The sequence below is a fragment of the Leucopleurus acutus genome (assembly GCF_964270905.1).
Source record: "Leucopleurus acutus genome assembly, chromosome: 13".
NCBI lineage: Eukaryota > Metazoa > Chordata > Mammalia > Artiodactyla > Delphinidae > Leucopleurus > Leucopleurus acutus.
Genome location: NC_139155.1, coordinates 64,157,442 through 64,181,107, shown reverse-complemented (window position 1 = coordinate 64,181,107; position 23,666 = coordinate 64,157,442). Strand labels below are relative to the sequence as shown.

The following is a 23,666-nucleotide window of genomic DNA, read 5'->3' as shown; positions in this document are numbered from 1 at the left end:
GTCTAGCCTGCCTGGGTCTCCCACCCTGTGTCCTCCCGATCTGGAAGTGCACCCTCAAAGGTGGCAGCAAAGTCGAAGCTAGGGACGGGAGCCCAAGGGGCCAGACCTTGGATGGGCCCAGCCTGTCCTGGGACAAGAGGAACAGAAAGGCCTGCACTCACGGCCAAGCCCGCGCGGTGCCAGGCGCTGCTCCCCTTCCGCCCCCGTCCCCCTCCCCGCCGCCCAGGCCCGGCTCTGACCTCGGGTCTCAGGCACGCTGGGCGTGGGCAGGGGCGCCGCCGCGGGGTCCTGGGGCTCGCTCGCCAGCCTCTGCCCGGCGCACATGGACTTGAGCATCTGGAAGACTGCAAGGGGCGCCACGTTTAGCTTCAGCAAGTCCACCAGGATCCTGGCGAGAACACACGCTGCGGCAGTGAACCCTACTCGCCCGGTCCGGCCGTCCCCGGGGACCCCGACTCCCCCGGGACCCCGCCTCCGCCGGGCGCTCACTTGAACACGTCGGGGTCCATGGCGCCGCCCGCCGCCTGCGCCAGCTCGAACAGCTCCATCTCCTCGGCGCTCAGCACCTTCTTCCGCCGCAGCGCCAGCTTCTGCAAGGCCGCCTCCAGCCCCGGTGGCGGCCCCGGCCCGGGCCCCGCGCCCGGCGCCGCCATCTGCGGACCGCAGAGGGTGTGCGCCGCTGGGTCCGGTTCCCGCTCCGCCCGGCCCCGCCCGGTCCGGCCCGCCGCGCCCCCTACCGGCCCGCCGCGCGCCCCTCTCCCCGCAGCGCCCACGCCATCCGGCGCTCAGACCCGGGCCCGGGCGGCTGCAGACGTGCGTAAGACCGGGCCCTTGGAGACGGAGCTTCCCCGCGCGCTAGCCGAGGTGGCGGCACCCAGTACAGCGCGGGCATTCTGTGGGCGCTCAATAAATGCCCATCGGGGCCAGAGCGTAACTGTTCCGCGCCGACTCCCCGGTAGGGGACGCACCTCGAAGCCCTAACGCACCGACACGTCTTCGCGCACGCGCGCTCCTTACGGCGGATTTCCCCGCTGCGCACGCGCGTTCCGAGGCGGGCCTTCGCTTTGCGCACGCGCCTTTTACTGTGTCAGCCAGAGGAGGTGGCGGCACATTTCCTGCTAGGCCGGGGGAACGTGACGCCACGCGCAGCTTGATGACGACATTTCGGCGCCGGGTCGCTGAATGGCGGCCTCGGTCCTTAAAGCCGGAGGCGCTGTGGTTCCTTCAGGTGAATGGTGGGAATCGCGCGCAGTCCGGCCTCGCGTCCCGGCCTCGCGTCCCGGCGGCCACCCCGAACTTCCGCCGAAACCAGCTTTGTTCCCACGCGAGCTCCGGGCCTCGGGCCGGGCCGGCAGGGCGCCGAGGGCCGGACTGCGCCCTCCCGTCGCCTTCCCGCGCACCTCGCACGCCCCACCTCGGTGGGCCCGCGGTTAACGTTCTCTGCGCGCGGTGGAGGAGGGAGAGTCTGGGACTCAGCGAGCGGTGTGGAGGGAGCGGGGTGGGTCTCGGCCCCGGCCCGACCCGATCCTTCCTCGCCTCCCCCGGTGTGGGCCGTCTTTGCGGAGCCTCAGTTTCCGCGTCTGTGACACGGGGGCCCCGGTGCTCCCTTCACGGGGCAGTAGTGAGCGGCAGGCGGAAGCACGCCCCGCTCGCAGCGCGGCCAGAGGGAGGCCCTGGCGAGATTGGCGTTGACGGGGCTGCAGCTCACGGGAGGGACCCCGAAAGCGGATCGGAAGCCGTTCCTGAAGGCAGCGGGTGTGGAGGTGGCGGGATGAAGCGGAGGCTGGGCACACAGCGCAGGCGGCGTGGCGGGGAGACGCTGCCCTCTCCCCAAGGAGAGGCGCTTGGGCGCCTCGGGCTCATTCCTTCAGCCGCTACCTCTGCAAACTTGCTCTAAGCAAGGAGCAGCATTTAATTCATCATCTCTAAAGCTTTGCCCTTAGCAAACAGTTCAGGGTTTTATGTCGCTTTGATCGTTTTGGAGTAGTGCAGTGTTCCCTGGACCACTTGGTTAAGGACTGAAACGTTTTATTTAAGTCATCCTTAAAACTGAAACCCATAGCTAGTTTAATTAGGAGTTGAACAGTCTCAGTGTTACTGAACTCAGACTCGGCTCCTCCCAGCTCAAAAGCCAATACTCCAGAGACAAGTGTTGGTACAAAGGAAAGGTTGCTTTACTCAGAAGACCAGCAACCGGGTGGAAGGTGGACTGGTGTCCCAGAACGCACTCCAAAGATTCTGCTCAGCCGTGACAGTTTTTAAAGGGAAGAAGGGGAAAGAATCTCAGAATCGAGGCAGAAGGTCAAGCTCTGCGTCATTTTCCATTGGGTGTGGACTGGCTGACTCCTCATGAGCTTTCTTCAGATGTTATCTTGCCTGCGTGATCTCCTGCCGGATTGCACAGGGAGAAGCTGGGGGTAGAGAGCTAGTCATTCTTTAACTACTTAATTTTTCATTCCTACTTCTTTTAATCTAGGGAAGGAATCAATAGGTTAAGCAAGGTATTGTGTGCATTCAGTAGAGCATATGTCAGGAGTTAGGTTAAGTGTTGCCTGGTGACCTCATTTCTATAAGGTTTGAGGCGAACAGAAATGGGCAAACAGGAACGGGGCAAAGGAGCTGCTTACAGATCCCCACTGTCTGACATCATTCCATTTCTGTGGGATTAGGGGCAAAGGCTCATCTTCTGTAACTTCTTCATGCTGACATAGCGCGCAGTATTCTTAGAGTGGAAGATGTCAACCTGAGTCTGTGGCATCTCTTTGCTGACAATTTTAGTTGCCTGCTTACTAAAAATTGGGCAGAGCAAGCTACAATTATTTTGATGCCCACAAAGATATAGATTATTATGAGCAATAACGTTAATCTCATTGTCTTGAGGCCAGTTTTTGGAATTGTGCTAGCCACAGATGGAGCAGCTTATGTCATGGCTACTGTCTGGTCATCATGCATTTGGCTTTTTCTCTCTGGTGGCAGTTATAGTATCTGTAAAACAACTCAGGAGTGTACATCAGACACTGAAAGATTCTGTGACTCTCTTGTCCTAATCGTTAGCTGCTTGAGCCTGCTCTTTTGTGACTCAGGGAGACCTGGGAAACTTCAGCTTTTCTACAAACAAGAGGCAGGGGACATGGAGGGGCCTTTGTACAGGGGTGGGGAGTGTGCAGGTTTCTGCTCGGTTTCATGGGAAGGTGTTCAGAATGCCTCAGCTGCCCACCCAGCATCTCCATCCACATACACTGCCAGTTGCCGCATCAGCACCGTTCCTCAGGCCATGGGCAGAGCTGTGCCAGGAAAGCCATCAGCAGCTCATCAGTGGGACTTGCATACTCCCTCTCTGCTCAGTCCGAGTCTGGATATTTTCAGTTTCTGATTGGGGGCACAGAGAGGTAGGATTCTGGAGAGCTACCCCTGATTTTCTGGTGGCTGTTCAAAGCCTCCATTGGCAAAGCTGGCTCGTCCCCTCCCTTCCTTCTCAGAGAGCACAAGTAAGACAGAGGAGATGTGTCCACCTGTCTCTATGGGAGAGTAGTGAGGAGGTCTGTGGGTTTGAGTCTTGGCTCTGCCATTCCCCAGCTGGCGGAGGGCAAGTGATTTTTCTCTCTGCCTCCATTTCCTTATCTGTACTGACCTCGTAGGGTTGTTATGAGGATGTATTTTCTACTCTTGCTTAACAAACTTTGCAGCTTAAAGCTTCATCTGTTGGTTGTCTCATGGTTATGTGTCAGAAATGCAGACTCAGCTGGGTTCTCTGCTCAGGGTCTCTCAAAGCTGAGATCGACCTGTTGGCCAGCTTTGCTCTTATCTGGAGGCTCTTGGGAAGAATCTGCTTTCAAGCTTATTCAGGTTGCTGGCAGGATCCAGCTCTTTGCAGTGGTAGAACTAAGATCCCCATTTCGTTGCTGGCTATGAGTCAGGACTGCCCTGTATCTTACGGTTCTCACACTTGAGACTTTAATTGTATCTGCAAAACCCCTTCACAGCAGCACCTAGAAGAGTGTTTGAATGACCAGAGACAGGAATCTTGGATGGCTGTCTTTAGAATCCTGCCTGCCTGCCACCGAGGATTAAATGAGAAATGTATGGAGAACCCTCAGAACCAGGCCTGGCATGTGGCAAGTGCCACACAAGCTTAACCAAGTGTTCCCAAGGGCTCCCTGCCACAGACCTGGCTCCGGGGCTGGACACTGTGGACGGCAGGCACGTAAGCAGCATTTCTGTAAAGCGTGGGCCTTGGCAGTGCAGTGGTGCTGAGCTGTGCAGATATTCTCCTGGCCTTGTGTGTCTTGTGTGGCAGAGGTTGAGGTTTTGTCTTTGTCTCTCTGCAGTGGTCCTCTAAGACGGCCCGTCTGGACCCTGCCCAGAAGGCTGCCATGGCATTCCCCCACCTGCAGCAGCCCAGCTTCCTACTGGTAAGTGTCAGCTGCCCGCCCGCGTGCCAGGGTGATGGTCGCTCTGCAGCGGAGGGACTTGAGGGTTTTGCCACTGACTTGAAGAACTGTCCAGTGGTGATGTTTTGGGGGGATGTGCTGGAAATAACACTGGACTCGGGTGAGAACCCTCAGGCTCGACTCTGCCCTCTGTTGGTGCAGGACCTTGGGTTTATGCAGCTGCTGAGCCCTGGTTTTCTCATCTACAAGAGGAGTTGATGGAAATGCCGTTTCCTCAGTCTCCTGGGGTGTGGGGAGGAGCAAGGGAGAAGGATGTACACCCACATTTTCACGTCTTGTAAATCCTTACACGAAAGCGAGGTGTTTTAATGACCGTAACTGTCATTGGTGAAAAACGGAAGGAGGCTGCTGTGCTGGGGCACTAGGCCTGCACTTTTTATAAACCTGTATTTGGAAGGATGTTCTTCTTCAGTGCCCCTCTAGAGCCAGCAGATCCAACCCAGGCCTGCACAGCCAGGTGTCTGCCTCTGACCGAGACCCTGTGGACTCCATCCTCGTGTGGAGGTGGCCAGGGCCTTGGATACCCTGGGCAAAGCCTTTGTGGTTAGAAACCTGGCCTTTCCTCCTGATGTTCATCCATGTGCACAGGGCCTTCTTCCCTTTGTGGTCAGAAAAGATGAGAGCTTTCCTTCACCCCTGATCTGGGGTACATTTCCTTCTTGTCCTGAATGTTTTCTGGCTTCTCCGTCACCAGAGTGTTGGCATTTGGCTGAAGCTGTCTGTGGTTTTTGGCCTGCTGCGTCTCTGAAGGTAACAGATAAAGGACGTCTTGGGTCAGAGGGCCAGTGACAACAAATGGTAGCTCACAATCACAGGGCTATAAATGGTGGGTGGTTAGCCCCCGGGGAAACTTCCCATTCACGTGCACACATTCGGTGAGTGCTCTGATCTGTGTGGGGTCCCCCCCTGGCTGCGGGGCTGACCCAGGAGCCAACCCCCTGCTTGTGGATTGGATCCGGGTGGATTTTGTTCTCATGATCTGCAGCTCTCTGAGGTAGCTGGGGTGCCTGACAGAGGGAGCTGGGAGCCAGCCTGGAAAGTCCTGGCCTAGAGAGCACGGGACCTGGCCTCGCCTAGGGGTGTCCTGTAGGCCCTGGACACACGCACGACCTGATGTGTGAGGTGCTGGGCAGTCAGGCCAGTGCTGTGTCTCATTCCTGCCTGTCACTTGGATTACTGTTTGTTTATTTGTTCTTAAAGATTTATTTAGCATTTATTTAATTTATTTTTGGCTGTGTCAGGTCTTAGTTGCAGCGTGCAGGATCTTCGTTGAGGCATGCGGGATCTTTTGTTGCAGTGTGCGGGCTTCTCTCTAATTGTGGCTTGCAGGTTTTCTCTTTAGTTGTGGCGCACAGGCTCCAGGGCGCGTGGTCTCTCTAGTTGAGGCGCACAAGCTCAGTAGTTGTGGAGCGCCGGCTTAGTTGCCCCACAGCATGTGGGATCTTAATTCCCTGACTAGGGATCGAACCCACGTCCCCTGCATTGTACGGCAGATTCTTTACCACTGGACCACCAGGGAAGTCCCTGGATTTCTGTTTTGACTCGCACCAGAATATCAGCAAAAACTGCAAAGCAAATGTGCTCGCTTTATTTTGGTTTTTTGTGTCTCCTAGGCTAGCCTGAAAGCCGACTCTATAAGTAAACCCTTTGCACAGCGGTGCCAAGACTTGGTTAAAGTCATCGAGGACTTTCCAGCAAAGGTACAGTTCTGCAGCGTCTCTTGGGGGCGTGTCTCACACACTCCTGGAAAAGCATTCTCGCAGCCCCTGCCTCCCACCTCTGAGCGCTGCTCTGCGGAGGCCTGAACCTGTATTGTGACTCTCACGTTTGTGACACATGTAAACATGTGACCACGACCACGTAGACCAGGCTTTCTCAGCCGTGGGCCTTCTGTCCCACATGGGACACTTAGCAGTGTCTGGAGGCATTTTTAGTTGCCACATGGGGTGGTGCTGCCGGCCCCGAGTGAGTGGAGGCCAGGCGTGCTGGCATCCGTCCCCCAGGGCACAGCACAGCCTCCAGGACAAAGACGCGTCCACCCCCAAATGTCAGCAGTGCCAAGGTTGAGCCCTGCTGTAAGTACTGAAAGTATGTGTTTACACCACACCCTGAATTGGCAGAGTAAGTGCGGGTCAGTTCAGGAGGCCCGCCTGGACCAGGAGTTGCCACCAGATGACAGGAAGGGCTTGCCCTGAGGAAGAACGGATGGTTCCACCCTTTTTAGTAAAGCTCTCTTCGGGTCAGAAGTTTCTGGCATTTTTATTTTTATTTATTTAATATATTGATTGATTTATTGGCTGCGTTGGGTTTTCATTTTGCGCCTGGGCTTTCTCTGGTTGCAGTGAGCGGGGGCTACTCTTTCTTTTGGTGCGCAGGCTTCTCATTGCGGTAGCTTCTCTTGTTGTGGAGCACAGGCTCTAGGCGTGCGGGCTTCACTAGTTGTGGCTCGCAGACTCTAGAGTGCAGGCTCAGTAGTTGTGGCGCATGGGCTTAGTTGCTCCGCGGCATGTGGGATCTTCTCGGACCAGGGCTCGAACCTGTGTCCCCTGCATTGGCAGGCGGATTCTTAACCACTGCGCCACCAGGGACATCCCCACTGTGGGGTCTTATCCTCCTCTTTCCCTGCCCGACCCTTCTGCTTGCTCCCTGCGGTAGTGGGGGGTGAGGGCGGGTGGAGGCCTGGAGGCAAGTGGCAAGAATCACCCAGAGCATTTTGAACCTAGTGGATCTGGAAATTTGAACTGCCCCCCCCCACCCCCAGAATTTTTAAATAAACCTTTTAATCATACGCTGGCTTATGTAACGGGGTCAGACATGAAGCAGCCACGCAAGCAGAACAAAAGGATCCACAGCTGCTCCTGTGGGCGCCACTGGTCCTGCTGGTCTCCGGGCCAGGGAGTGAAGTCCTTGGTCCAGGGCCAGCAAGGGAGGCAGGCAGTGGTCCCCAGGAGCTTGCCCAAAATCTCCCTGTGCTGTTGCAGGAGCTGCATGCCATCTTCCCGTGGCTGGTTGAGAGCATTTTTGGCAGCTTGGACGGCATCCTGGCTGGGTGGAACCTCCGCTGCTTGCAGGGCCGCGTGAGCCCTGTGGAGTACAGTATCGCCATGGAATTCCTAGACCCCGGGTAGGTTGGTCTGTTACCCCAGAGGGACTGGACTTTCTCTCACAGTGATCTTGTTTGCAGTCACTGTTAAGGAACAGTCAAAGCAAGATGGTTCACGGTTCATTTGCCCTGTTTTTGTTGTTCATATTCAGGGGCCCAATGATGAAGTTGGTTTATAAACTTCAAGCTGAAGACTATAAATTTGACTTTCCTGTCTCTTACCTGCCTGTAAGTAAGCTATGGTGGTGAGAGCCAGGCTTGGGGCCAGGTGCCCCACGCAGTGGCTGCAGTGCTGGTGGGTGGGCAGGGGCCTGCAGGGCTGTGACAGTGGCCAGAACGTCATGGTATCTGTTCAGGGCCCAGGAGCCATCACAGATTGGAACTTCAATGTTTTTTTTTTTTTCCAAAGGTCATCTGAACTCTGCCAGTGGGAGGGCCTGGTTGGCTCCTGGCTGAGTGGCAGGGCCACGTGACTGGTAGCTTTGTCTTTCTGAGTTTCCAGTCCTGTGGGGGCGAATTAAGGGGTGGCACACTCATGGGTATGAGAAACAAAGCAGACAGGATCCATCGAGCGCCTGGCTGGGTCAGAGATGCACACAGCTGCAGCCCCGCTGTGGTGGGTCTGTGTGAGGACGAAGGGACAGAGTCTGCGTGAAGCTTTTTTGCACAAGCACCGCGCAGAGGACAGCACTGTTCCCCAGGGGGCTCTGTGTGTTGGGCTCCTCTGCAGCCTTCCCAAGAGCCACCTCTGTCTGTCCACAGGACCCTGTGAAGGCGTCCATCCAGGAGCGCGTGCTCCCCGACAGCCCTCTGTACCACAACAAGGTCCAGCTCCCCGCAGCCGGGGGCCTTGGCCTGCACCTGGCCCTCAGTATCCTTTGTCGGCCCCGCGGTGGGGGAGGCCGGGCGGCCAACACAGAGCTGGGTGGGGGCCCCGACAGCCCTGTGTCTGCCCCCTGACATGGCCCTCAGATCCATTCGAGTATTACATGTTCTTCTTTGCCTTGAGCCTCATCACTCAGAAGGTACAGAAGGGGCGCCTCTGAGCTGGGTTTGCTTTACTGAAGCCCCCGTGCAGGGAGGGGCTGGGGCCCAGGGCTTGTGTCCACACAAAGAAGGGCTGGGCCAGCCGTCGGCCTGCCTTCCTCCATTTCTCCTCCCTTTCCTACCTCCTTTCCCCGGGTCCCCCTCTCTTCAGCCTTTGCCCCTCAGGCCACCCTCACTTAGTGAGGATGACAGGCTGGGGGCAGGCTTGATGGGCCATGTGGGGTGGGCTGGTGCCCTGAGTGGTGGTCAGGGAGGCTTCCTGTAGGAGGTGGCTACTGGTGTGGGCAGGGTGGGGGGATGGGGGTGTGTGTGGGCTGGTCAGGACTGAGGGGTCTAGTCAGGCCCTTTGTGGTGGGGGCTTTTCTCCTGGCACCGCCCTGTGATTGCTGGGTCAGCAGCCTGGGGCGGTGCCCACAGCCATGCGCTCACAGGAGCTTTGCTTTCCAGCCGCCCCCCGGGGCCCTCCACGTCCGCACTTCAGACTGCGCCTACTTCATCCTGGTGGACAGGTACCTGGCGTGGTTCCTGCCCACAGAAGGCAGCGTGCTCCCCCCTCTCTCCTCCAGCCCGGGGGGGCCCAGCCCCTCACCAGCTCCCAGGTGAGTGGCTGAGATGGCCTGAGCCCACCACTAGGTAAGGCCTGGCCCTTCCTGGTTGGAGGGCATTGCTCATGGGGACAGTGGTGCCACTCCTTGTCTGGAGCACTTGCTTTTTTTAGGCCTGAGATTCTGCAGCCCCAGCTGAGCACAGGCTGGAGGTCGGGGTGAGGGGGATGTCTCTGAAGCAGGCAGGTTCTGTGGCCCTGTGGACGGGGCCTGGCTCTGGTATGGGAACGGGCCGTGTTCTGCTTGTGGCCGCCCTCTCCACACGCGGCACCCAAGCCCCATGCCCAGCGGTGAGCAGGGTGGTGAGGGACTCAAAGCCGAGAGCTGATTGGCAGCGCTGGGCGATTGGTCCTGGAGAGGAGGGGCTTGTGGGCAGCGCTGAGCTGTGGCCAAGTGAGACTAGCAGGGACCTGTGGACTCGGGGACCAGGCCTTTGCTGAGCCGGGGCCTGTGGTAAAGAGCCGCTGGCACAGGCAGAGCAGGAGGGGAGCGTGAGGCCGGCCTGTCCAGGGGTGAGGAGCCTGTGCTCCTCTGGCCCTTGCCTCACTATCCCCCGCTCCTTCCCTGGAGGCTGCAGCTCTTTCCTGTAGGTGCTGTCCCCCCACATCTGCTGGCACGTGCTGTGCCGTTACCCCAAACTCGTGTGGACAGAAGCTCCCAAGGAAAGGGGATGGCGAGGAGGAGTGCGGGGGAGGGGCTGCACAGGTGTTGCTGATGCTGCGGCCTGGGGAGTGGGGGCCAGGGATCTGGGGTCGGGGGAGGACCCAAGTGTGGCCTGGATTCACACCCCCTCAAAGGCAGACTTCAGCTGCTAGGCAGTTTTCTGGGCTGGATTTGATTTGTTTTCACAGAATAATTTCAGATTTTACACATTGCTACATATAACAAAGAACTTTCACAGGCCCTTCATGCCTGTTGATTTCCGAGTTGTTTTATTCTGTTTAATCTGTGTGTGTTTTTTCGTGGGCCATTTGAGTAAGTTATAGACACGACGCCGTTACCTCTTAACATTTCAGGGTGTGTTTTCTGAAAGTGTGTGCATCTCTGTAACCGCGGCCATTCCATTCAAATCAGGAGGCAGTGTTGCTGCCAGGCCACCATCTCATCCCCAGACCCCACTTGGGTTTCACCAGCTGCCCCACTCATGGCTGTCACGCAGCTGGGTTCCGTGCAGGGTCATTTCCCGCACGCGGCTCTCTCTCTGTTGTCCAGAAGGTCTCACAGCCTTTCCTGACCTTGACAGCTGGTGTGTGCACAGTGGGTTCTCGGGTGTTTCCCATGATTAGGCCCAGGTTGGGCATCGTTGGCGGGGGCACCGCAGTGGCAGCCGTGGTGCCCATGAGCCCGCTTGCTGGGCTGAGGGTGATGCCAGGTTTTCCTCCTGTAAAGTTAACGAAGGTCTTTGGGCCTCAGTTAGTGAACAGGGGACTTAGTGGGAAGATCCACTGAGCCCCTGCTCTTGTCAGCAGTGTCGGCATCTCTCATGGTCTTCATTTCAGCCAGATCCATTGTGAATAGGGTGGTTGGCAAACAACGCTTTTCTGATCTCACCCGTCCTGCATTTATCAGTGGGCAGATGTGGATGGAAAATTCACTCTTCTGTTTGTTTATTCACACATAGCAACATGGACTTGAGGGTCGTTGGACACTTCCACGGGTTGTACTTGTCGCTGCTGTCCTGGGTTTGAGGCCCAGATTGCTGTGGCCACACCCGTGGGAGCCTGCCGACAGAGATCTGCTTCTGTGTCTCCCTCAGGACGCCAGCCGTGCCTTTTGCATCCTACGGCCTGCACCACACCAGCCTCCTGAAGCGACACATCTCTCATCAGACGTCTGTGAATGCAGACCCCACCTCCCACGAGATCTGGAGGTCGGAGACACTACTCCAGGTGAGAGCCTGGGTGCCTTCTCTGCTTCTGTTTCAGATAAACTGCTCAGCACCGCCCACCCCAGGGTGCAAGGGCCTAAAGACTGCCCCTTGGTCTGGGGGTGGCTGTCAATTGTTAGTGTCTCTGCTGTGACTGATGAGAAAGAATTTGCCCACCTGTCTCACCTCTGTGTTACTGGCAGTGTTTTCACCCCGGGACCCCCTGTCCACAGAGTCCTATTTTATTGTGGTGACGCGATGGCTGCCCAGCCTTTCAGTTTCCAGTGGCTTGGGTCACCCTCTCTGACCACTACTGTGGTTTGGGAGGGGTGGATAGTAAGCCCTGCTGCAGCAGCGTGTTTAGGGCACTGAATGGGGGGGCCTCCCCTTGCTCAGCAGGACCCCATCCCCTCCATGCCAGGGGGCCCCAGTGGGGACGGCAGTGCTGTGTGTGACCTTATGCGGCTCCAGCAGACCCCAGGCCTGTCTCGCCACCTTGGAGATATTCTGCTGTTCTGATGCTGGATTCCAGGGCTGAGTGGGTCACAAGCATGGCTTGTTGAGAGCCTGGAGTGTGGATGAGATGGGGTTCTGATTTTCTTTGGGAACTGAGGTAAAATACACATAATGTAAAATCGAAGTCTTAACCATTTTAAAGCATATAGTTGAGTAGCGCTAAGTATGTTTACATTGTTGTAATGGGTTTCCAGAACCTTCCTATCCTGTAAGACTGAAAGTCTATACCTGTCAAACAGCAGCTCCTCAGTCCCCCTCCCACCAGCTCCCACACCCACCATCCTGCTTTGTTTCTGTGAATCTGACTCTTCTCGTTGCCTCTGTCAGTGGAATCACATAGTATTTTTCTTTTTAATGACTCACTGGCTTCACTCAGCATAATGTCTTCAAGGCTCATCCACGTTGTAGTATGTGTCAGAATTTCCTTTTTAAAGCTGAGTTAAATTCTGCTGTGTGTGTGTAACTATGTTTTGTTTATCTGTCCATCTGATGGACACTTGGGCTGCTTCCATCTCTTGGCTGTGGTGAACATGAGTGTGCAGTTCTCTCTTTAAGACCCTGCTTTCCGTCCTCTTGATTATCTGTTCTGAAGTGGGATTACTGGGCTGTACGGTAATTCTGTTTAGTTTTTTGAGGACCTGCCATGCTGTTTTCCATGGTGGCTGCACCATTTTTCATCCCCACCAGCAGTGCACAAGGGGTCCAGTTTCCCCACACCCTCGGAACACTTGTTGTTTTCTGGGTTTCTGACTGTGGCCACCCTAATCGTCGTGACTGGTCTGCTCTGCCCTGGTGACGTGTTGCTAAGCAGCGTTTCACGGCCTTGTTGGCCACGTGTGTATCTTATTTGGAGAAACGTCTATTCAAGTCCTTTGCCCATTTCTGAATTGGGATCTACTTTGTTGTTGACTTCTAGGCATCCTTTATATAGTCTGGATGTTAATCCTTTTTCAGATACATGATTTGCAAATATTTTCCCCCATTCTGTGGGCTACTTTTTTACTACGTATGTTGTGTCTTTTGATGCACTAAAGCTTTTAATTTTCATGAAGTCCAGTTTTTTCCTTTGTTGCCCATGTTTTTGGACTTACATCTAAGAAATTACTGTCAAATCCATTGTTGTGAAGCATTCCCCCATGCTTTCTTTTAAGGTTCTACAGTTTTAGCTCTTATATTCTAGGTCTTTGATGCATTTTGAGTTGTTTCTTGTTTACGATGTAGAGTGAGGGTCTGACTGTGCTCATTTGCATGTGAGCACCCTGTTTTCTCAGCAGCACATGTTGAAGAGGCTGTTCTTTCCCTCATTGAATGGTCTTGACGGCCTTGTCAAAGACCTTTTGACCAGCTATGCTTTTTTGCAGGTTTTTGTTGAAATGTGGCTTCATCATTATTCTTTGGAGATGTACCAAAAAATGCAGTCCCCTCACGCCAAGGTATGTTGCTGCCACGGTTTCTCTTCCCACCTCCCGCGCTGGCCCTGGTCGGCCTGCTGCTGCTTGTCCTTGATTTCAGTTAGTTTCAAGGACTGGCTAGTGGGACCCAGCAACCTGCCATCTCACCTCCCTCAAGTGCTGAGCAGCAGGCAGGTTGTCTTCTGTGCTGGGCTTGCACCCTGGCGGCTGAGGCCCATCCTCTCTGGGCCTCCCCATGCTACTTGCAGAGCCCTCTCCGTGGCAGCAGGAACAGATGTGGTTGTGGTGCTCGTGTTCTGGGGTGTGGGAGCCGTGGGTGCCTTTGGGAGTCACAGCGCCTCCTGCTGTCCTGCTGCGGTGGCGCCCAGCAGACTCTGCCCACCTTGGTGACCCTGCTGTTCTCCACGTCCTCCAGAGCAGCAGCAGCAGCCCTCCTGGTGGTGGGTGGGGTCTGACGCCCTCCTGCATGTGGCCTGGGCTGTCTCCTCCTCCTCCTCTCCTTTTCCTCCTTCCCTTGCTGGGCAGCTCACGTGTGTGCAGAGGCCTGGAGTCCCTGGCCCCCTCCCGGGGTTGTGGCCACAGGGCTGGTCGGGGTAGAACAGTTCTGTTGAGTTAGGGAGAGGTGCTCAGGTCCACAGCCTGCGCGCAGGACTGCAGTGTACCGCTTCCGTGCAGCAGTTTGCTCCTTAGACTTTGCTTTTGCCGCTGCCAGTCAGACTCCTCAAGGGCTTCCTTAGGAATTAAGAATCTGTGGGTCACATTGGAACAGTGGCCTGTGCCCTTCCCTCGGTGGTCCTGCTCCCCAGCCCAGGGTTCTGCCGCACGGAGGACTGGGACGCAGACCCAATACTCCTCTTAGAGCGCAGGGTGTCCCAGCCTCCGTCCTTGGCCCCGCACAGGAGGAGGAGGAGGAGGAGAACGGGGGTGGGGCCGGGAATCCATCCTGGGCCTCTCACGTCGCAAAGTGCCCACCATGCCCCCGTCTGCTTCCAGAGTGCACTTGCTGCTGCACGTTCCTGCCGCTGCCCGGCGGGCAGGGCTGGCTCCCCTGCAGGGCACGCGGGGCTTGGTCTCGCAGAGGCTGCTTCGCGGTGTCACCTTCCTGTCTGCACGTCTGTGTCGGGAGCCCAGGGTAGCCCACCCGCTTCAGGTCTTAGCTGTAGCTCTGCCGGCCAGAGGGCCCTTCCGAGCTGCTGGTCACCTGGGGGAACACCGAGTCCATATGGGGAGGGGTCTTCCCGCTCCTCCCCATGGTCACAGGAGGGTGAGAGCTGCTCAGGTTGACTTGGGTCGGTGCGGGGGGGGGGGCACCATGAAGGCCCCACCAGGCGCCAAGAAACCTTCTGCCCTTTGCCACCTGTTGAGGCCGAAAAACAAAACCTGAGGAGGTGGGGTGTGTGGGAAACCAAGGCCCCTGCCGTCTGTCCAGGCCTGCCCCACACCACGTGGAAGTCCTTGCTGGCCCCACGTAACCCTGGGGTCAGTTTGCTGGGTTTTCTGGGTGCAGGAAGTGCAGCTCCTGGAGCTCCCTTGGTGTGGCTGTGGCCGGGCTGGGTGCAGGCGCATGCACGCTCCCTGCAGGGTGCTCTGGGCCCGGGCTGGGGCCTGAAGTGGGACCGTGGGCTCCCCATTTCCTTGCTGAGTGCGGCCGTGCCCCTTCCTGCCCCAGCCCTACGTGTCTCTGGCTGTGCCCGTCTCCCCAGCGTCTGGCACGTTCCTCCAGGCCTCTTCTGTGTGAAGCATGGCGCTGGGGCAGGAGGCGGGCCCTCATAGGGCAGGACGTGTGCTGGGCCGGCTCTGGCTGTGCTTAGCTGCAGGGAGATAGGGTGGAGGTTCTGGTGTTGGGGGCGGACGGTGTGCCAGCTCAGCTGTTACCCCTGGCCTCAGGGTTCCAGCTGCCTCTGGGTGTGTGTGGCTTAGTGTCTGGGGGCTCCTGGTGAGGTAGAGGGAGGTAGAGGTTGGTCTTCCCAGAATTAGAACCAGTAAGTGTTAGCACCACGTTAACCATTTCCAGGATGTGGGGCCTGGTGGGCTGGGAACCAGCCCCGTGCACAAAACCTTTCAGGATGGGACTCTGATTGGGTCTTTAACACCTAGGAATTGATTCCATCATGTGCTGATAAATTTCTTTTCCGGACAACCCAGGAAGTCCAATAAATTACATATTTTTCTCTTCTGGGCAGAGGCCTCCATCTAGAACTGGCTTCTCAAGTTTCTTTACTGAGCCTGGGTCTTCGGGCCTTGGTGACCAGCAGCGTGTCCCAGGGAGGTGGCTGGGCTGCTGACACGTGCTGCACCCAGTGCAATGGGGTCGGGCTGACCTCAGGGGCTGGAGGGGCCTCCCAGGTGACCTTGCGGTTCTGTCCTCCCTCTGCCTGGCAGCTGGAGGATCACGCCTGGAGGGGGTGGTTGGCGTCTCATTGGCCTGATGCTGCTGGGCTGTAATTGTTTGGATTGTCACTGACTTGTGCTTTTGTTTTTTGTTTTTCTTGTCCTTACTTCTGGGCTCTTTCTCACTATTTCTTTCTCTCCCCTCCTCCTCCCCCCGCCCTCTCCTCTCGGCTTCTCTGCTGTTGTCTCTCAGCTGGAGGTCCTGCACTACCGTCTCAGTGTCTGCAGCGCCCTCCACAGCCCTGCCCAACCCAGCCTCCAGGCCCTCCACGCCCACCAAGTACTGGCCGCTTTCGTTTTGTTCCCTTTCACCCCCGCCCCATGGTTTAACCCCAGAGCTCATGTCCTGCGCAGTAGCCAGGGTCTGGCTGGGGGCCGGCTGGGGTGACCAGAGACCAGTTCCAAGCACAGCCAGGCCCTTCGGCCTGGACCTGGGTTCAGGGTGTGCGGCCACATGGCTGGGAGTGATGCACAAGATCCCACTGGCTGTGGGGGAGGTCACCGAACCCACCTGGCCAAGCCCCAGGCCAACCAAGGTGTCGAGTCCTCGGGTGTCTTAGGGCTCCGTGCTTAGCCCCGGTTCGTGGGGGCAAAGTAGTGTGGCCTTTGCAGTACAGGCCTGGTGCTGGGGACTGACCAAGGATGTGGAGGCCCTGGGGCTCATGGGCAGTGACCTTGTGGGGACTGCCGTCTGCTTAGGCAGGAGTGACCAGGGATGGACTGTGGTCAGTGAGCTGGGTGTTTGGGGCCAATGGCATTGTGAAGTTTGCTGCTCCATGACACGACCGCTGGGAAGTCTGGGCAGAGACGTGTGTCTGGAGCTGTGCTCACGGCCAGGGATCTGTCCCCCTCGCCCTAGGTGGGGCCACACACCACTGAACTTGAATTTGAGCAGATGCAGCAGCTGCACTGAGGAGGGAGAGAATGTTCCAGAAGGGGTGCTGAGGGCGGGCCACATGCAGAAATGGGTGCCACTCAGGCCTGGGCTGGGGAGGGCCTCACCTGGCAAAGAGCAGGGCCCCTGCCTTCACCTCCACAGCAGGAGGCCTGGCCCCGTAAGTGTCCACATGCAGCTGTGACCAGGGGCTCCTGTGGGCATTTGGCTCAGGGAAGGGGGAGGCACTGGAAGAAAGCACTTTGACTGACAAATGTAGAGAGAAAGTAGCCCAGTGGTGTCCAGTGTGGTTGCTGGGCGTGGGGCAGGGAGTTGCCCCTGCAAACGTGGAAGGTGGGGGCGAGATGCGGTGGGGGTTTCAGTTCCTGGGAACGATAAAGGGGATAGCTCCCTAGGCAGAGTCACGGCCTGGCACAGAGGATGCTCTGTGGTTTTTTATTACTGTTAAAGTATCCCTTTTTTTTTTTTTTTCCAAAACGCTGCAAATCTACCATATAATGATCTAAAGATAGACACATGCAGAAGGACATTACCCCCGCCTCCCACCCCAGGCATAGCGGCCTTGGGGTGTGTTGCATGGGCCTGTGGAGGCATTTCCGTGCCAGGGAGGCCTGTGCAGACCGTGCCCTGGGCAGCGGGGGGTGGGGAGGGCTGCTGGTCAGTGCCCGGCTTCCTGCACGTAGGGCCGGGAGCCGCCTTCACCCCACTTGGCGTTGCTCACCTTGGGGTGAAGCTGCTAAGAGCACTTCCAACAAGTCTGTCAAGGCCCGAGGGGTGGGCGTGCGGAGCAGGCGGCCGGCCCCCAGTCTTCCCCCGTGTGTGGAGTGGTCTCAGAGACCCTCCTGGCCTTTGTGAACCAAAAGCTGAGCTCGCAGGACTGAGGGCGTTTGTCTCAGAGGCTCCATGAAGGGGGTTGAAGTGCAGGGAAGCACATGGCAGAGCTTCTGCCCCAGTGGCTGTCCCAGGGCGCCATGTGCGGTGCATCCATGGGGGGAGAGGCACAGCCCAGCACGAGGTACTGACGAGGGCCCTCCCCCCAGGAGTCCTTCATGCCCACCGAGGAGCATGTGCTGGTGGTGCGGCTGCTGCTGAAGCACCTGCACGCCTTCGCCAACAGCCTGCGGCCCGAGCAGGCCTCACCCTCTGCGCACTCCCACGCCGCCAGCCCCCTGGAGGAGTTCAAACGGTGGGTATGGGCTGTGGGCAGGGGGGCAGTCACCTCAAGCCCTCCTGGGACTGTCTCCTCACTGCCACCCTGACCCAGAGGTGGGTGGGGGCCGCCTGGCTGCTTCTCAGGCTGGCCTAGGAGAGGCCCCATCTTGCTGCCCCCTCTTCCCCCTTCTTCCCCTGTGGCAGGAGAGCAGCAGGCTGCTCGGTGCTGCACCTCACCCCCACGCCACCCCACCCCGGCAGGGCAAGAGCCGTGGCCTGACTCCCAGGCCAACAGGGCCAGCAGAGCTGGCGATGTGTGGGCCGTGCTGAGCTGAGGCGCACACAGGAGCCACACTGGATTGGCCACGTGTGTTGTGTGTCCCTGGAATGTTCTCTAACTTCTCTGAACTTTCGAATTTCCTCTGAGGAATGGGGCTAAAAATAGGAGGCCTTGCCCCCAGGGGGTGCCAGGCTCCCCTGTGAGGTGATGCCCCCTCCCCCACAGGGCCGCCGTCCCGAGGTTTGTCCAGCAGAAGCTCTACCTCTTTCTGCAGCACTGCTTTGGCCACTGGCCCCTGGACGCGTCGTTCAGAGCTGTGAGTGTTGTCCTACGGCCTTTGCCCTGCGTGTGCGCATGAGGGAAGGGAGGCCTTGGGGGCCTCCTGTGCTGTTCCGCCAGCCGCGACCTTGAACCCAGCTGTCCACGCAGGGTGGGTTCCCAGCTTCATGCAGCTGCCCTCCGCTGCACTCGGGGGAAAGCCTGCTGGGTGACCTGTTCTGAGGGGCCAGGCATCTTGAGGGGGCACGGGATCCCCCTGCGCCCCTGCTCACCTGAGTGCCAGCCACCTGCCCCAGCTGCACGTGTTTCCCCAGGTCCTGGAGATGTGGCTGAGCTACCTGCAGCCCTGGAGGTACGCGCCTGAGAAGCAGGCCCCAAGCAGCGACTGCCAGGCCCGGAGTGTGTCAGAGAGATGGTGAGCCCAGACCCGAGGTCCTGCAGGCAGGGGGCCCGGGCCACCCCCTTGTCCCCTGCTGGGACTTGTCCAGGTTCCAGGATTGCTCTCTTGGGGACAATGGGCGGCCTCTGTCCTTCTGTCCCTTTCCCACATCGACTCACATAAACCTCCCCATAGCCCTTCCTAGCCAGCCCTGCAGTGTGACTGCCCCGCCCCCAGTGGCCTTGTTCCTGGGAATGGGCCTCGTCCGTGGAGGATTCTGTCCTTGGGGCCTCACCTTTGCCCACTTGTCCTGCCCCCTCGTGTCACCCCCGGCCCCTCTGCCACCATTCGTGATACCTGGGGGAGACCGGAAGCTGAAGAGAAGCCCTGATGTGCGTCTGCCCGCAGGGCGCCCTTCGTGCAAGAGAACCTGCTTGTGTACACCAAGCTCTTCCTCGGCTTCCTGAGCCGCGCACTGCGCACGGACCTTGTCAGCCCCAAGAACGCACTCATGGTGTTCCGCGTGGCCAAGGTCTTCGCGCAGCCAAACCTGGCTGAGATGATCCAGCGGGGTGAGGCCCCTGCCAGCCCTGTCACCCGTGCGCTCGCAGGGGTTGCGTGTGTGCCCCACAGGAGGGGAACGGAGCTCTGAGCCGCATCCCCTGGTGGCTCGTAGTGGCTTTGGGAGGCTGTGGGCTGCTGTTGGGCTCTCCTCATAGCTACTCCCTTGTGGAGATGGGTGGGGGTGGAGTGGAGGGACTTCCGGGAGCTGGGCCTGCGCTGTGCGGTCACTGCCCTCGGGGACCTATGGTGGGACCCGATGTCCGTGCTCTTGGAGCCGCAGCCAGGTTCACATCCTGCCTTCCAGGCGAGCAGCTGTTTCTGGAGCCCGAGCTGGTCATCCCCCACCGCCAGCACAGGCTCTTCACGGTGCCCACGTTCACTGGCAGCTTCCTGTCGTCATGGCCACCAGCCATCACCGACGCCTCCTTCAAGGTGAAGAGCCACGTGTACAGCCTGGAGGGCCAGGACTGCAAGTACACCCCAATGTTTGGGCCCGAGATCCGGGCACTGGTGAGTAGTCGGGGCCCTCTGGGCTCTGGCATTTCACACCCCTTCCTTGTCTTGTTCAGTGGAGTCTAGTTTTTTTCTGATGATAGATGTACCCTCTTGGAAAGTGCACCTTAGTCCTTAAAACTCATTTTAAGTTTTCCATCGTGTGGAAGCCACCCCTGGGCTGTCGGTGCCATGAGGCGGCCCCGAGCCAGCTAACCACCCACCCACCCACCCACAGGTCTTGCGTCTGGCTCAGCTTATCACACAGGCCAAGCAGACGGCCAAGTCCCTCTCTGACCAGTATGGGGAGAGCACGGCCGCCCGTCCCTTCCTGTCGTGGCTGGGCTTCTACCCCGCGGACACCAATGGCTCCTACCCGGGCAATGACCTGGATGAGATGGGGCAGGACAGCGTCCGCAAGACGGACGAGTACCTGGAGAAGGCCCTGGAGTACCTGTGCCAAGTGTTCCGGGTACGCCCTTGGCCCTGCTCACCTCCCCCAGGTGTCACGTGCCTGGGCCCCTCGTTGCCGTTTGAGGCCCAGCGGGGGGAAGGCCTCCCTCCACCTTGGAAGTGACGGCAGGCATCTCCCCGACAGCTCAGCGAGGCCCAGCTCGCCCAGCTCACACTCGCCCTGGGGACCACGCAGGATGAGAACGGGAAGAAGCAGCTCCCAGACTGCATCGTGGGGGAGGACGGACTCATCCTCACACCCCTGGGCCGGTATCAGGTGAGGCCCACATCCCGAGGGGTCAGGCTCTCCAGGGCCCTCTGGGCAGTGTGGCCATGGCTCCCGGGGGCTCACCTCCTGCTGCTTCCAGATCATCAACGGGCTTCGGCGCTTTGACATCGAGTACCAAGGAGACTCGGAGCTGCAGCCCATCCGGAGCTACGAGATTGCCAGCCTGGTCCGAGTGCTCTTCCGACTGTCCTCCGCCATCAACCGCAGGGTGAGTGTGGGAGGGAGGGCCACCCCCCCGCCCCGCCAGCCCGCGAGCGGCAGGTGAGAGTGGGGCGTCTGTGCTCTAGTTCGCAGGTCAGATGGCGGCCCTGTGTTCGCGGGCCGACTTCCTCGGCAGCTTCTGTCGCTACCACCTCCTGGAGCCTGGGCTGTCGGACAGGCGCCTGCTGAGCCCCGTGGGGCGGGGGCATGCGGCCAGCCTTGCCCGGGGCCCCCGGCTCAGCCTGCGCTTCCTGGGCAGCTACCGGACGCTGCTGGCCCTGCTGCTGGCCTTCTTCGTGGCCTCTCTGTTCTGCATCGGGCCTCTGCTCTGTGCCCTGCTCCTCGTGCTGGGCTATGTCCTCTACGCCGTGGCCATGACACTGCTAACCGAGCAGGGCAAGCTGCACCAGCTCTGACTGCAGGCCGGCCACCACCCCCAGGCACCAGGGAGGCCACTCTGTACCCAACACCTGTCACCTTCGTGCTTCCAGGGGGCGTTTTCTTGCAGCCCTGGAACCATCTGAAGAGAACCTGAAAAGCGAGGGCAGGGCCAGGCAGAGAGGTAGCCACAAGGGGCGGGCAGCCTGCCGGCCCTGGGCCTCCCCGTTTCCTCAGCCAGAGGGCCTGCAGGGCGATGCCTTTCTCTTCCTCAGCGTGTGAAGCTCAGGAGTTGGGCCTCCCCGGATGGTCTGCGGCCTCTGCCTTTGCCGCCCTGGAGGTGGGCGGTGAGACCCCAACATGGGAACCCAGCCTCTGGCTCCAGAGAAGAATCAGGCCCTAAAAGAGAGCCCTAAGAAAATTAGACAATGGTTCTCTGTTTCATGATTTTAAACCTGATTTTGCTGCCGTGTTTGGCAAAGTTAGGGCCACTGTATTTTCCCAGTAGTTCCAATTCTGGGCCATATGCCTGCTTTTGAGGAGAGACCCTCCGAGAACACAGATGCCCCCAGGCCACAGAGCAGGTCATCAGGGCTGTCACCACCTTGTTCCCTGTGGGTGGTCTACAACCAAAGATGGTCAAAAGCATCATTTGTATCTTCAGTCAAATCAAGCGCTCAAAGACACTGATTTTTTGGTAAGATTTAAATATCCAAAGTATATGACAAATGTGAGTTCACTGTCAGAAATCCTCACAGCATCTCACACGCGTTTCATTCTGCAGATGACGCACCAGGGAGAACTTTTCAGCTGAGATTTTTAAAAGCCTTAGTCTTTGGTGTATTTTTTTAAGTTTTCAAACTGTAAGTATTGGGCTTTGTAGTTTGATGTAAACTCGGAGTAGTGGCATTTGGGGCCTGTGACCAGTAACCAAACCAAACTTGTAGCCGACCATGGATCTGAATAAACCTGTTCTCGTCCTGAGTCTTGTGGTGCCTGGCCCCGCCCCCAGGGTGGCCTCCTACATGGGGTCCTCTGCACATTCAGGGGCTGCGGAGATGCCACTGGGCACCCAGCGTCCCTCACCATGGGATTCCCTTGGGCAGATGCAAACACGGACGTGGCTGTGATGGGACAGGGCAGCCACTGGCAGGTCTGAGATGCGAGAACAATGCCTGCAACTCAGTGGGGCAGACACGGTCTTCATACTAAGAGCTAGGATCCTGGGACCCGTGTTGCAATTTCTGTGGCTTCTGCAGGGGTGCGTGTGACCGGGGAACCAAAATGCACTCACCAACCCACATGGCCTAGCCCGAGTGTTAAATGTCCCCCTTTCCCTGGGCCAGGCAACTGCTTTGGTCAAATTCTATGGAAATAGGAAGTAAGACAGTTTCTACAAGTTCACATTGATAGATTACGGGCTTTTGTTAACAAACTTTGTGAGATGATGGTCTGGGGTCTGCCATCCGTGGCACCGGTCCCTGATGACGCCTCTTCTTGGCCTCCCCTGATGGACATCCGCCTGCCTGTGAGGGTAGGACCTGCCCCCCCACAATCTCTCCAGGGTTCTGCTCGCCCCCAAGCCTCACTTCACCTACACACCCATTAACCATAGAACAGCCACCTACTGCGTGCCACCCTCAGCTGTGCTGGGACACGTGGGGGACCTCATGGTGCAAAGTCCAGAAGTCAAAGATCGAAGCAAACACTAAGGTCAAGGAGGGGCCAGCAGACTTACCTGGTGGCGCACTGGTTAAGAATCCGCCTGCCAATGCAGGGGACACAGGTTTGAGCCCTGGTCCGGGAAGATCCCATTTGCCGTGGAGCAACTAAGCCCATGTGCCCCAACTACTGAGCCTATGCTCTAGAGCTCGCAAGCCACAGCTACTGAAACCAGTGCGCCTAGAACCCGTACTTTGCAACAAGAGAAGCCACCGCAATGAGAAGCCCGCACACCGCGATGAAGAGTAGCCCCCACTTGCTGCAACTACAGAAAGCCCGCACGCAGCAACGAAGACCCAATGCAGCCAAAAAAAAAAAGGAGGGGCCAGGGTGCCAGTGGTTGGGCCTGGGGCCTGGTTTTGGGGAGGGTGGTTTGGGGCCCATGGTGCTCAGTGGCTTGCGCCCAGGGAGCTGAGCGGATGAGGGCGATGGGGACCCTACCTTCACGATGACCCCGAGTTAGTTTGCGGGGCTCTAGCTGCAGAGTAGAGAAAGGCATGGATGGAGCAGAGGCAGAAGTGTCACTGAGCCAGATGCTGAGACGCCGAGGTTCACAGCAGAGAAAAGAGGCTGCCTATCCAAGGGCCGAGGACGGGTATTTACAGGATGAGGCTGAGGCACAGGAGGTGGGGAAAGGTGATTGGAAATAAGAAAATGGTGAGGCAGCCGTTCTGTGAGGGACACAGGTTCTGAGGGGCAGTGCCTGGCCTGATGGCATAGGTGGAAACTAAGTCCCGTGACTAGTTTACAATTAAATTCTGGTTCCCTTCCTTCCCGGCTGCACCTACGTGGTCACGTTTGCCTCATCAATAAAGAGCAATGCAGGTCAGGTGCCTGGAGCCTCAGCTTCCCAATAAGCATCACATTCACGTGCCATTCTGAGTCATCTTCCGGGGCAAGATGGCCTGTACAGGTTACAGAGACAGAGACCCCCAGGTCACAGACGATTAAGGTGATGAACCCCAGCCCTTCTATACTTCCCCTTTAAAAACCACTAACTCAGAGGCCACGTTGCAGCGGGTCTGAGGCCTGCTCCCCACTCCCTTGCTCGGCACCCTGCGAACAACATCCTTAGTTTGCTGCAAAGCCCGCCGTCAGAGGTTGACTTGCTGCCCGCAGGCACATGAGCCCAGTGCTCGGTTTCAGTTGGAGGGTTGGTGGTCCTAACCACTCACCAGCTCAGCTCGAAC

At 58.0% G+C, this 23,666-nt stretch overlaps 1 protein-coding gene across 4 annotated transcripts; it reads left to right on the top strand.

The window, feature by feature from the left end:
* The first annotated feature begins 494 nt into the window (after positions 1-494).
* Positions 495-21,726, top strand: SMPD4 (sphingomyelin phosphodiesterase 4). Of its 4 annotated transcripts, none has more exons than XM_082852586.1 (20): positions 495-930; positions 4,329-4,412; positions 6,065-6,151; positions 7,433-7,575; positions 7,707-7,782; positions 8,317-8,425; positions 8,527-8,579; positions 9,049-9,200; positions 10,963-11,095; positions 12,951-13,022; positions 15,586-15,672; positions 17,328-17,473; positions 17,945-18,035; positions 18,313-18,413; positions 18,786-18,949; positions 19,246-19,451; positions 19,672-19,905; positions 20,032-20,163; positions 20,255-20,383; positions 20,463-21,726. In XM_082852586.1, exons 1-20 carry the CDS (start codon positions 508-510, stop codon positions 20,790-20,792), a joined length of 2,952 nt encoding a protein of 983 aa, XP_082708712.1. In that variant the 5' UTR covers positions 495-507; the 3' UTR covers positions 20,793-21,726. The 4 variants fall into 4 exon arrangements, with proteins under 4 accessions (XP_082708712.1, XP_082708713.1, XP_082708715.1 ...); XM_082852589.1 differs by lacking the exon at positions 495-930 and adding an exon at positions 1,134-1,228; XM_082852588.1 differs by lacking the exon at positions 495-930 and adding an exon at positions 3,995-4,204.
* The last annotated feature ends 1,940 nt before the right edge of the window (positions 21,727-23,666 follow it).